Raw genomic sequence first — 14,644 nt, 5'->3', positions numbered from 1 at the left:
AGGAAAGCCTTCAGCCTTAAGAATTTGAGGTGGTGGCATCAGATTGGAGGCTGATGCGTTGGCAACGTGGGAGGAAGACACTTAGCTTACGATGATCATAGCATTGCGTTGACGGGGTGAGAATGAGACACTTGGCTATGTAGCCAAGTAGGTGGTGTCAACTCTAGAGAAGGTTTGGACGCCTATAAATAGGGCTAAAAGACTTCATTTTTAGATCAAAATTCAAAAATATCGTAAAAATAGTGGGAGAGTTGAGCAAACCTTGCGTTGGAGCCAAATCCATGCGTTAGTCATAGAGGACGCATTGGACAGTGAGGTCTGAAGAGGACGCATCAACTTGGGACGAGGAGTTCTCCCAATTTACTCGTACGTTTGGAGTGATTCCAAAGCCACCTGAAAATTTTTCAGGATAGGGCTGCCGGAGGAAAATCTCAAAAGGATCGGGCTGGAAACTGAGAAGAAGACAGAAGGGTTAGGCTGTCGGATCAGTTTGGGCTAGTCTTGAAGATTCTATGATTCCGGCCAAACTACAAGGATTTCTGAGCTCGAATTTTAGGGTACACGTCTTGAGACATTTTAGAATATTTTTGTAGAAGGAAGTATCTCAAAATAATATTTAGAACCATGAGTAATTTGAGCTGTAAGTTGAATCTGGATTCTAGGGGTGAAAAGGGAGCCCGAGGTAGAAAAGGGAGCTACTAGAGTGAAAAGCTCCTAAGAAATCAAGGTGAGTGGCTAAAACGTTTTGACTAAGACATTTGCTTAAAATGTTTGATTACAACATGTTATAGAAAGCATGTTTTAAAGAAGATTATTCTCATGCTAACTAGTTTTACAAAGTGATTTCCAAGCAAACCATGAGTTATGCTTTAAACGCATGCATCTGTGAGAAATTGTTGAAAAGCGATTTATATGTGTTAAATATACTCAGCATGCGTTAGTACCTTTAAAGCCATATTTTTTTATGTGTTATACTTTACATGCTTTAAAGAGAGAAAGTCATTTATGACTAGTTTTACTTAAAACGTGATATCGAAGGACATTTGAGAAGGTATCCGCCCAACTAGATACCGAAGGACTTTGAGAAGGTATCTATTGGTACTAAAGGACATTTGAGAAGGTACCAAACCAACCAGATATTGAAGGACGTTTGAGAAGGTATATTGAGCAGAAGTACCTAAGGTATGACGGTACTTAGTATGGCCACGTGCACGAAGGTAGAGTCAGAGATTGAGCAAAAGGGTTCTCTCTTGACTAGTAGTTGGTGTTAGGATTGTTTTTACCCACAGTAGGGTTATCCTCAACTAAAAAACAATTTTATTGTTTTATGATTAAAATAGCTTTATATGTTTCATGCTTGGAAAATGTTTATGCTGCAGTACAAGTACTGTAGAAGCTTATATTTCAGTTAAACTCTTTATTGAGATTATGCATGAGAATCAATTGTCTTTCTTAAGTCACTCACTGGGCATAAGCTCACACCGTTTTCAAATGTTTTCCTTTCCTCCCCATAGGTAGCAATCAAACCCTCTGAAGATAGCTCTGCATCTGCTCTGCCACTAAAGAAATAAGAGATTTGTAACCCGTCGATTTGGGTGGTTACTGTTTATATTGTACACATGTTACTGTTGTTCATATAGGCACTGTTTTTTGGGTTTTGGGACTTGTAAATCTAGTGTTGTAATGACTCTAAATATGATATGCTTCTATATTAATAAATTTTGGCCTAAAGATATTCCGCTGTATATGAGTTATATATTAGTATCAGAGTTATTCCGCAACAGTTAGTAGGCAGTAAGTGTCAGCCACAAGGTTGATAACTACTGCAATCACACCCTTCTCTAGGCTAAGAGGGTGGTCTGGGGCGGAGTGAGACATTCCCCCACTCTCTCCCCCATTCCCCGCCTAATTGGAGAATCCCCGCCCCGTACAGAGAGTAGACAGATATAAAGATGCAATGTACAGAGAGTAAACAGATATAAAGATGCAATGCCCACGAGAAAATTGGACATCTCTATGCGTAATGTACAGAGAGTGGACAAATATAAAGATGCAATTTCCATTTTATAAATAGATTTAGTGTACAAAATGACAATGAAAAATAAAGGTAGAGAGCCTGGTAGCAATATCTCACTTCCCAAGGCTTTTACACTGCGTTATCTCTATTCTGCCCAAAAGATGTTCTTGCTTCGGCAAGAGTTGGCCCTCTCTCTGCTTTCTACACTTCCCAACACTCTTCCGAGCTCACCAGGGCAATCTCTCAGTGTAATTTTCCTTCACTCGCTTCCGCCTCCTAAGTAAAAAAAAAACTATGAACAAGGCTAACTTCTATCTATATGGTGAATTCTGTAAATTGAGAGAATTCTTTCAGTGAAGGTGGCCTTCGGTATTTATAGAGCTTCAAGGTGAAAAGCTTCTTCTCTCTTATGATTGCACTAATGGGATGGCATTAATTCTCTATCTGATGCGCCAAATAATTGTCACCGAAAAGTTGAGTGTCCTTGCTATAGTAGGTCATTAACGGCTTGTCAACTTATTCGGAATCGACCATCATCAGCTTTCTGTCCTATCGTGATTTATTAAGCTTTCACCCAGATGCGCCCACCTTGATGCGCCGGCTTTATGCGGCCATCTTCTTGAGTAGATTTTCGCGAGGCAACGATCGCATAGCCTTGTCGTCTCAATCTCTTAATGCGCTCGGACGTTAATTTCTTCGGATCACATTTTCGCCTTGCGCCAACGCATTTTCTGCACAAAAATACATAAGTTAGCTGTTTTAATGCGACGGATGCTTTTGGACACAATATTGTATATTTTTATCACCACAATTCTGTATTGTTTTATAACGCTGTAACAATCGTGCATTTCTGCTTGTTATCACACCTCTAAATTTAAACAATGCATGTCCTCAAGCATAAGCTAAAGATTTTCTTTAGAAAGTTGATCGCCTTCTCTTTCCTAGATTTCTCAAGGATGCCTTATTCAAATCCTATATACCAAAATCTCCTTAATTTTTATCTAGGCCTCTTAAAATATTTCTAAAATTTAGGGACCGAAAGTTTAACCTTCATAAAGACTTTACTAGATTCCAGGGCATCGCATGATTTATTTCATAAAAAAAAAACTTTTTCAATTGGGGTATTTTCAAATGATTTTTATCCTTGCGTATTTCAGACATATAATTTTTTTTCTATGACCTTTCGCTCATCCAAGTGCCTAGCTTTCGTTTTGGCTTGGCACCACGTGTGTCATGCGAACATCCAACTACGAACAAGGTGCTCTTCCTCAATCTAAACTCATGCCCATTTGGCAACGGAGTTGCAGTCATTTTATTTATGCGTTGATCACGATTCCTACCTTCGTTTTGGCTTGTCCCCACATGTGTCATTCGGATATCCAACTACGAGTAGGATTCGATCGCAACGTAATTATTATTATTATTATTATTTTTTTTGTAGAACCTAAAAATAGCAAGGTCGAAAATAAGCACCGCACCCCCAAATTTAAAATGCAGCAATGTCCCCATTACTGAAAGATTGAAAGAAGTCATGTGATGCTCTTAGAAAGTTTCGTAAAAAGTCAGTTTGGAAGAAAGCTAGTAGACCACTAACTTCTAGAAATATTTCATGAGTTGACTGTCCTAAAATTAAGTTGACTCTAGTATATACGAAAAAATAAAGGCATGCATTTTATCATTGAAATCATAATTGGCAAAGAGAGATATTGTGGTGACTTACTAAATTAATCAATGTGAAATGATTGTGCCGACTAAAGAGGATGCGATGTTAAAATTATCAAAGTTAAAATACGATGCGATAGTGCAAAATTTGGAATAACTAAAGTCAAGGAGAGATACAACCCCCAAATTTGCTCTGTCACTCGCATTATTTGTGGACGCATCTTGCTTTGCGGCGAACTGCTTTCTTTGATTGCGGTGATGGAATAAAGTAGTTGCATCTTTCGTGTAGCGCCTCCGCAATCGTTCACCTCGATCGTTGCAAAGAAAACATTGAGAGGGTCAAATAAAATAAAAAAGTTAACAAAATCGTTTACTACGATCGTTCAACACAATCGCATTCTCCCCTTTTTTTAAAGGCAAATATACGAATCAGATAAAAGCAAGGTAATGAAAGTTCATGATGCATTTATATATAAAAAAATATATATATTCCAAAAGGATTACGTCCCTGATGAGTTTGAGTTGCATAGTAATGCAGGGGCTGCTTATTTCAATCTGGACTTCTTACGTCCACGACGGCTTTCTCTTCTTTTCTCGGTCTTCTGGGATCTTGATTGCCTTAATCCAGAGCTCTTTCCCATTAACGTTCATCACGGTTGTATTTATTTTAGACTATGGTTAGTTAAATATATACAACATTAAACTATGGTTTTTCAAAAAAAACATGGTCTTATTTCTAAACTAAAGTGTAGTGTATACTGAATTTTGTAGTAGTGTTTTGAGAAGGATAAGATTGTAGTTTTGTTTCTAATCCCTGAGTTACCCAACCACGACACTTATTAGGATAAAACTATAGGATTTAAATTGATAGGTTATCACTTACAAATTGCTCATTAAGTTGGTTATGATGTTCTGAATAAATTACTTGGTAACTAAAGAATTACTGTCATGTAATATTTAGTAGAGATTGTCTTAGTTTAGTGAAGGAATAGTTGGCCTACCCTATGACAATAGTACTTGTTCTAACTCAATAAAGTATCATAGCATTAGAAGTGATATATAGAGTTCATGTTTTTGTTTTTTTCTCCAAATTGTTTGACTTATGTTCTAAAATTTATAGATATTTGATTACATGATGTTAAACGATATGTTTTATATATTTCAATATCATGTCTATTTCTCTCCTTTTTATTTTATTACTAAAAGGCCAAAATTGTGTAAAATTTATTGCCTAGAAAAGATGGAAATGAACAAATCAGTTCATATATTCCAAGAAGAATTTGAAAAGGAAACACTGTAATCGACCGAAAACATTCAACAAAAGTATGTAAGGGTCTATTTTGTAGGAAATCTAAAATCAAGGAATTCAGTGATGTTTTCATATTTTTATGTCTTTGGTAGCAGATTCAAAAATTGGATTCTATTTTCAAATAGTTAAACACTCATGCAATTAGGTTCTAGCCTATTCGGTCAATTATTTCAAATTTTATTACGGATAAAGTTCAAAGATTATAAACTTATTTAACCCTTCAAAAATTAAGGTCCCTAATATACACAAATTTAAAACTTTGAAAAACAAAACTCTTTTATTTTTCTATTCCACCAATACGTCGGAGATTCAAACACGAAAACTGTTAGTCGATAATTCATACTTTATGTCAGTTGAATTATACTAACTAATAAAAGATATCAATCATCGAGCCTTTCGAGAAAGTATGACCTTTGTAGCACCATGATTATGAATACCATCGGAAGGTTCCTATATTTTATTCTTTATTTTAATTTAGCAAAATTGGAAGGTCTCTATTTTTACAAAATTTAATCTAAAAAATCTTTATATTTTTCCTTCTCTTAAAAATAAATAAATAATTAGTGAACACGTGCTCCTTGCCGGCTTCCCTATATCATCTCCCCCGAATCCCCCGACTTCCATTGCAAGGAGCGTACCCGCTCATTTCTCCCTTGTTCTTCTCTCTCGCACACAATTTTACGACTCCCGTCTCCCCTACATTTCTTGGCCCAAGATTTCCCTTTCCTCTCTACAAATAGCAGAACTATCAGCGAATCCATTTGACTGTTTTCTTCCTCTCTTCAACATCCACATTTCCCTCCTTCTTGGTAACGTTTCTTCTCTCTTTTCTCTCTGCAATTTCAATTAGATCTGATCCCTTTTCCCCTTCATTGGGTTTTTCGTAACGATTTGGATCTTTCTTGCTTTGATAGATATATCATGTCTCTGATTGTTTTGATCCCCACTTCGCAAATGTGTTTCTGTTCTTTATATTATCACTGGGTCTTTTGTTATTGTTCTTTTTCATTGCCCTATTTCAATCTCAGGCGGATTTTGTTTTTTCTTTAGTTTTGTTGATGAAATTATAATGTTGTGTTGGAATCCTGCAATGTTGTTTATTCAGATTTGATATTGATAGGTTGGTTTCTGTATCATTTTATCATCTGGGGTTTGAAATCTAGTTGAATTGCTGCGATTTTGGCATTGTAGAGTATTGAAACTGAAGATTTAGTGCCCACCAAAGCATCTGCTTCCAATGGGTTCTTGTAATGGAGAGAATCATCCTGCTGTTGGTGATGTGGAGCAACCATTTAGGATCTTTGTGGGCTATGATGTTCGTGAAGATCTTGCTTATGAGGTTTGTCGCTATTCCATTATGAAGCGATCTTCAATCCCTGTTGAGATCATACCTATCAAACAGGCAGATCTGAGAAAGGATGGTGTTTATTGGCGTGAGAGAGGACAATTTGAAAGCACTGAGTTCTCGTTTTCACGATTCTTAACGCCGTATTTGGCGAATTATAAAGGATGGGCAATGTTTGTTGATTGTGATTTTCTGTATCTTGCTGATATTAAGGAACTGAGGGACTTAATTGACAATAAGTTTGCAGTTATGTGTGTTCATCATGATTACACACCAAAAGAAACTACAAAAATGGATGGGGCAGTTCAAACTGTGTATCCGAGGAAGAATTGGTCTTCAATGGTTTTGTACAATTGTGGGCATCCAAAGAACAAAGTGTTGACACCTGAGATTGTCAATACTCAAACTGGTGCATTTCTTCATAGGTTTCAATGGCTTGAGGATGATGAAATTGGGTCAGTCCCATTTGTTTGGAACTTTCTTGAGGGCCATAACAAGAGTGTGGAGGGTGATTTAACTACTCTTCCTAAAGCAATTCATTACACTCGCGGTGGGCCGTGGTTTGAAGCTTGGAAGAATTGTGAATTTGCAGATCTCTGGCTGAAAGAAATGGAAGAGTATAAGGAGGCCAAGAAGAAATCTGAAGAATAGAGATCAAACATGAAAGTAAGTTCTCAAGGTTTAATTGTGGAGTTGAAATTCTTTGGATATTTGCTTAATATTCTTTAGATTGGTTATGATTGGTTGAACTGTAGATTTCAATATGGTATATCAGATTCTATGAAGGCCTTTGAAAATGGTGCTCTGAAGATTTGTAGTATAGTATTATTACTGGGATTGTAGGAACATACATCATCTTCTAGAAGTACTATTTTTCTGTTGTTCTACATCTGTTCCTACTATAATTGATCAGGTGGTGAATTTCCTAAACATTCTAAGTTGTAGGTTTGATTATCCTCCTTAATTTATCATGTAATATTGTATCAGAAATCAAGAATCTGCTTTCTAATTTATTGTGTAATACTGTACAAGAAAAAAAACTGTGATGAATGTCAGGTTTGTAAGCTTGTAATAGTAATGCTCACAATTTATTGATTCAGAAAGCTATTTGTTTTTTTTTTCCTGATGTATTTCCATTTATCAGGATGGCGGAAAAAATTACATGTCTATTATATATAACGTGAGGTTCTATCTCAAAATAAATTGATTACGAGAGGAAAAATCTACCTATCTTATAAAGAGTGTGAGATCCCATTGGTTTTTTCATTGTGAAATCCTCAATTCCCATGAATAATATGTTTATTACGAATGAGACAATTTTCTCAATTAGGTGTACTGTGCCAATTCTTTTGAGTAATATATCTTGAAATCTTCTTTGATTCTTTATAGACGTTTTAGTAACATTTGAAAAGAATTGTTACTTAAACATCTTTACACTTGGGCATGAAGAAAAAATAGAAGGAAAAATGAAGAGGTTTATGAGCCTACTAAAAACCCGTTTGGATTGGCTAGAGAAAAAAATATTTTTCTTAAAGAAAAATACTAGGTGCATTTTGAGTAACACCCATTTTTGTACATTTCACTAAATTGTCCAACAACTTTTCATGTGGTAAATTTTGTTTTTATTTTTAAAATTTCTTAATGTTTTTTTTGATGTGAGTAGTAAGAAGGGATACACAAAAGTGGGTGGATCTTGGGATGCATGTGAGTATTACTCTTTCAATAAAAATTGTTAAACATATTTTGAAAGTGTTTCAAAAGTTATTTTGAGTAGATGATAAATATTTCAATTTATTCTAAAATGACTTATTTTTAAAATTAAACACTTCAAAAGTTAAATCAAATACATTAATTTGTTAAGAAAAAAATTCTGGCATTACATATAATTGCAAGCACTATAGAAGGACATGAGATTACCAAAAGTACAAACTATATCCACCTCCCTTCCCAGTAGCTTACATTGAATAACTTATCTTTCCTTTGAGCTCTCACATTCACGTGTTAAGTCACCTCTCCTTAAAATTCAGAATGAATTGAATTGTAAATATAATTGGATTGCTTTTGATCGTGTTTATTTAAAAATTATGAATTATGTCACATTTATTGTTACCGTTATCGCTGAGGATCAAACAGTATCGGTAACGATAACAATAAAGGTTAAAATTCATTATTTTTCTTTTTGAACAATAATGATAATGATAACATTGACGATAACGATAATGACACAACGTAATTTTCAGAAAATGATTGGATGAGCATGCTCCACTACTCAATCAGTTTGTATTTTTTTATTACGGATTTGGAAGTGGACCTCATGTGTCATTATAGATGTAGATCACAAGTAAACAATATCGAATGTAATCAAATGAGATCCACTTTTCACATTATCATTTATTTATTACCTTTTAAATGAGGTAAACGCGGTCTAATAACAATATTTTTTTTAAAATCAAGACTTTGATTGAGATAAAAAGGAGAGAAAAAAAAAGAATAGAGAAAATAATGTAAATAGTTCCATAAACATGATGTTTAATCTTAATTAACTGCTAGCTTTAAAATGTCAGTATCTCAACCCACCATTTTTTTGTATTTTATTTGTGACCACTAATACTTTCTTTCACTCTACTTGAAATAATTGGCCCTCCTGTCTTCTCATGTGAAGCAGGATTCCTCCTAAATTATTTCCATTCTCTTGTTGTGAATAACTAAATTTTGGTGAATTTTCACGAATAGGAAAAATATCAAATTATTTATAGTAATAGTAAAAAAAAAAAAAAAAAAATTGATAAATACTGATAGATTTCTATCAGCATCTATTAGTGATAGACTTCGATCAGTTTCTATCATTGATAGACACTGATAGACTTCTATCAGCCTCTATCGATCTCTATAAAAAAGATTAAAATTTTGCTATTTTGTGTAAATAGATTTTTTTTTTTTTTTTTTGATATTTTTGAAAATGTCCATTCTCATTCTATTCTTTGAAAATCTCCCTTAAATTTGTTCTTGCACCTAGAAATCGACCATTTTTAGTCTCATGCTTTTTCTTTTCTTTGTTTGAGAAATAAGAGGTAAAAACTCATTCATCTTTGAAGATGATAATAGACTTTCCGCTCAAATCTATGATTTAGAGAATAAGTATGCAACTCTAGTCTAATAAAATGTGCTTCTTCATGAATAGTAAGTTCGAATCACTTATCAATATATTTTCCATGCAAAATAATATAACATCATAAAATATAGGAAAATTCTTATAAATGGATAAATCTAAAAAATATTTATACTTTATAGCAAAAAGTTCCAAAATGAAACTTTTTGCTATAAAGTGTAAATAATTTTAAGTATTTTTTTATATTTAAAATATATGTACAAGAAGATTTCAAAGGCAAAACAATAAGATCACTTGAAGCATACTAAAATAAAGGCCTGAGGGCAAAACAAATTAAAATAATTAGGTTGTAGCCCTCACATTTGTGTTTGCAAAAATGGCAAAATTTGAACCCCAACCAACATATAAAAATGTAAAATATCGTAAATGCTCTCATTATTCATATAAATGAATGACAAAGTAAGTACGATATTTTTCAATACTTGAAACACATGATATACACTTCGTATATATGATACATTTGACTGATATACTTGATATATACTTGTCAATCATGCACTTGTTTATGTTGCCTTTAGCTTGATAATTTGACTAATAATGATGCACTTGATTGATATATTATTGATAAATTTGTCAATCAACACTCGTTTATCTTGTTGATAAACTTCATATACTTGATTGATATATTTGATATACACTGATATACTGGGTTAATAAACTTGATAATGATGCACCTGTTTGTAACGGTGATGCACAATTGACTGGTATACTTTTTATAAACTTGATAATGAATCAACCGATAGTACAACTTATACATTTGACTGATATATTATTTATAAACTTCCTAATGATGCACTTCTTTACACTACTGAAAAACTGAACTAATATATTGTCGATATACTTAATAATGATACAATGACGTATACTATCGATATATAATATATTGATACACTTTATATATAACATATTAAGTTCAATTTTTTTTATAAAAAAGGAGAATTTTGAAACTCAAGCTTCAAGCAGAATGAAACAATTGTAAACCAACAGAAAAATAGAAAAAGAAAAACTGAGTTGAAAGAGAGAAAAATCAAGACGAGCATTTATAGTGGTTCGACATGATGTCTACATCCACGGTGAATCAGAGAGCCATAACTTGCTCACTCGCAAAATTACCTCACAAGCTACAGAGTTTAAGTAGTAATTTCTTGAGCTCGATGAATAACGATAACTCGAGTTTGATCGTAACCAAAGTTAGTTAACCCCTGTTCCGATAATTACCACATGAGTGACACAAATGCTGGATTAAATTCCCAAAAGTAACAAAACCCTCTTGACGAATGCAATATGAAAAACACAACTCTCTGAAACAATGCTAATAGAGTATCTGTTAGCCAACCCCAAGCTTCAGCATGTCACAAAGGAAGATAAACTTGTCACCATTCAGAACCTTCGTACACATGTCTCCCGGGTTTTGAGTCGTATGAGCCTTAGCAAGTGAAATCTTCTTTTCATTCACGACATCTTTGTTGAAGTGAAATCGCATATCAATATGTTTGGTTCGATTGTGAAAGGTTGGAATCTTTGACAAGGATAAGACACTTTGTGATAGAAAATACATGCAAACAGCGGAAGCAATCAGAATCAATAAGTACTCTAATTACACTTAATTTAAGTTCTAAAAGGATGCATGAAAACATTTTTCAAAGAAGAGAGTTTCAAGATCTTATACCTTTGAAGAATTCCTCCAAATCCAAGCTGCTCTCCACGAATTGAGCTGCAAATCAAAAGTAGACAACCAAGAGAGTATTCTCTACTATTCTTCATCTTGGATTTGAGTAGTGGAACTCTAGAATTGAAGGGAATTGAGGTGGATTTTGGGACGGTTAAGCAGAAACAAATTTTTGCAGAATTTAGGAAGTTTAGCATGCAACCTCTCTTTTCAATTCCAAAAATTGAAGCTTTTTAAGCAACTAATACATACGAGCACTACTTGGTTATGCTGATTGACACCTCAATCAACACCAAGTTAGTGTGATAGGTGTTGATTAGTGGATCAATCCAACAAAAGTTGGATTATTCCATTAGTCACCCATTTTCAAATTTCCATCTTTTTCTTTTATTTAATTTTTCAACAGAGATAAATTTGATAAAGATTAAATCGAAAATTGAATTTTAGAAGATTTGAAAAAAGTTTTATTTAAATAATTGATTAAAAAAATTTAATTAATTAATTAAATAATAATTTAATATCAAATATTGAATTAATTAAACACCTACATGAATCTCATTCATGCTAATCAATATTTAAATCAGTATTTAAATATTTTAAACTCTCCAAATTACATTTAATTTCAATAAAGTTAAACGTTAGTTATATCAAATATAATTATCCAAACCCTAATTTGAAATTGAACAATTCAAATTCAAACCTTAATTTAAAATTTGAACAGTTCAAATTGAATTCCCAAATTGAATTTGAACACTTCAAATTCACTAAATATATTAATCCAAGGTGTCAAGTTTTACGAGCTAGTAGTGGGACCTTATGGACCTATAGATCATGAGCTCCAATGATTTGTGATTAATTGACTAAACTTTTTAAAAAGAATTAATCAATATCCGTTAAGTACCGAGACACACCACTATAGCTCAGTAGTTGCACTCTCCTCACTCTGGACATATTTTTGTCCATTTGATTTAACCGTAATTAGTAAGTCGACCCTTCACAGATTGTTCATAAGAGTGATTGGGTCAAATGTTGTTTTCCCCGAAATTATTGATAACAGGCAGAAATGCACAATTATTATAAAGGAAAGTTATAAAACAATGCAGAATTGTGATGATAAAAATATACAATATTGCGTCCAAATGCATTAAGTTCACAACATTGCGATCGCATGCGTCCGTCGCATTAAAACAGCTAACTTATGTATTTTTGTGCAGAAAATGCGTTGGCGCAAGGCGGAAATGTGATCCGAAGAAATTAACTTCCAAGCGCATTAAGAGATTGCGACCGCAAGGCTATGCGATCATTTGCGCTCGTGAAAATTTGCTTAAGAAGGTGGCCGCATAGAGCCGGTGCATCAAAGTGGGTGCATCTGGGTGAAAGCTAAATAAATCACGATGGGGCAGAAAGTGGATGACGGTTGATTCCGAATTAAGCAAGGACACTCAACTTTTCGGTGACAATTATTCGGCGCATCAGACAGAGAATTAATATTATCCCATCAGTGCAATCATAAGAGAGAAGAAACTTTTCACCCTGAAACTCTATAAATACCGAAGGCCACCTTCACTAAAGGAGTTCGCTCAGTTTACAGAATTCACCATATAGAAAGAAGTTAGCCTTGTTCATAGTTTTTGTTTTACTTGTTATTATTATTATTATATAAATATTACATTTAAATTTCAAATTTGAGTGTTTATTAGGAAAGATAATATATATGTTTAAATTGAATTCTTAAATTTAGATTAAATATGTGAATAATTTGATTTATATTTATTTCTTTCTACTAAAAAGTTAATTAGCTTTTTCAGACCAAAATTTGAGTAATTTATCTTTAAATTCAAATTGTCATCTAAAAATTACCATAATAAACAATTTAGTGATACAGTTAATTATTTAATTAAAATTTGCTCACATTAATGATTTAAATTAATTGACTTTTTACAAAAAAAAAAAAAAAAAAAGGTAAAAGGGGAAAAGATTCCCCGCGGGGAATCCCACGAATTCCCTATGGGGAATCCTCGCCCCGATCCCCGTGGAAAATTTCACGGGGATGGGGAATGAAATGGGGAACGGGGAGGGGATGGGGAATGGCTTCCCCGGCCCCACCCCGTCCCGTGGACATCTCTAATTACGCATGAGTAGCTAAATCTATCGAATGGGTTGAGAAACACTTAGCTAGCATAACCAGATAACTTCATTCTATGCGATTATCTTATTTTATATATGCATCATTCGCCCTGTTATGCATCATAACCAGATAACTTCATTCTATGCGATTATCTAGAGATACTCGGGAGGGTAGTCTAAGGATAGAATCTAGGCTTGGAAAAGTCAGATTAGAATCTAGGCTCGGGAGAGTCAGATTAGAACCGCATAATCAAGAGATAGAAGATTAGGAATAAGCTCTGTTTGCTATTAACGCATCGTATGCACCCTAGAGATGGGATATGATTGTATGTGGTCTCCCTTCCTTGTATGCATCTTTCATCATCGTATAGACAAGAAGTAGAGATTTAGGAATAATCTCTATAGACATTATCGCATTCATCGCATGCGTCCTAACATTAGGAGCTACCGCATTTGCATTGGAAAATGAACTATTATCGCATGAGTGTAGCATGATCGCATAGCTTGGACGCATTCTCAGGAAACACTAGCTAAAGACCTTCTCAACCCATTCCTCCACATACTCATTGTATCTGTCGCATAATTACTCTTTTCTAAAACCCATCGCATACACTTTTATACCTTCAATAACAAGCCAACCAATACTTGATTTATTTGTTACCGCAAAGTGATCTAAAATTATCATCGCATACTATTTTCCTTAGTCCCTGTGTTCGACCCTGGGCTTACCAGGAAACTCAGTAGGATTTATACTTGGGTCTTGCTGAGAAAACTTACATGCACAACGCATATCCTACCATCGCATTCTACACCATTATTTCATCGCATAATACCACGTGTTAAGTTTTTGGCATCGTTGCCGGGGACTTCGACAATACATTGTGCTAACAACAACAAGACAGAAGTCCAAGAATGGTGGAACAACTAGAAGAGAGGGCCGCAAACGCAAATAATATAATGGCCAACCCCATCCTCTTGGCGAATGACCATATAGACCCATTCGGGACTATACGTCGCCTAACCTATATGATTTCTCCCCAGGAATCATGAGGTCAGCGCTGGACGGATCGAGGTTTGAAATGAAACCGGTTATATTGCAGATGATCCAAACTGTCGAACAGTTTGGTGGTAGGCGTGGCGAGGACCCGCACGCCCACCTCCGGAGTTTCATTGAGATCTGCAACACTTTTTTGTCCCCAAACATCTCCGCTGAGGAGGTTCGACTAATATTGTTTCCATTTTCATTGTGACCAGGTATAAAAGTGGGCTTATTCTCTCGAACCAGGGGAGATTACATCATGGTAGCAAGTAGTTAAGAAGTTTATGAAGAAGTACTTCCCTCCAAC

At 34.4% G+C, this 14,644-nt stretch overlaps 1 protein-coding gene across 2 annotated transcripts; it reads left to right on the top strand.

Annotated features, from left to right (window-relative positions):
- The first annotated feature begins 5,573 nt into the window (after window positions 1–5,573).
- Window positions 5,574–7,456, top strand: LOC120077083 (protein CDI). Of its 2 annotated transcripts, none has more exons than XM_039030942.1 (2): window positions 5,574–5,797; window positions 6,109–7,456. In XM_039030942.1, the coding sequence occupies exon 2, from the start codon at window positions 6,226–6,228 to the stop codon at window positions 6,982–6,984; it is 759 nt and encodes a 252-aa protein (XP_038886870.1). In that variant the 5' UTR covers window positions 5,574–5,797; window positions 6,109–6,225; the 3' UTR covers window positions 6,985–7,456. The 2 variants fall into 2 exon arrangements, with proteins under 2 accessions (XP_038886870.1, XP_038886869.1); XM_039030941.1 differs by having other exon boundaries at window positions 5,575–5,797; window positions 6,180–7,456.
- Window positions 7,457–14,644: the final 7,188 nt, after the last annotated feature.

The sequence above is a fragment of the Benincasa hispida genome, chromosome 5, assembly GCF_009727055.1.
Source record: "Benincasa hispida cultivar B227 chromosome 5, ASM972705v1, whole genome shotgun sequence".
NCBI classification, from domain to species: Eukaryota; Viridiplantae; Streptophyta; class Magnoliopsida; order Cucurbitales; family Cucurbitaceae; genus Benincasa; species Benincasa hispida.
The sequence above is the reverse complement of the archived record's forward strand: the minus strand, read 5'-3'. Positions and strand labels throughout refer to the sequence as shown.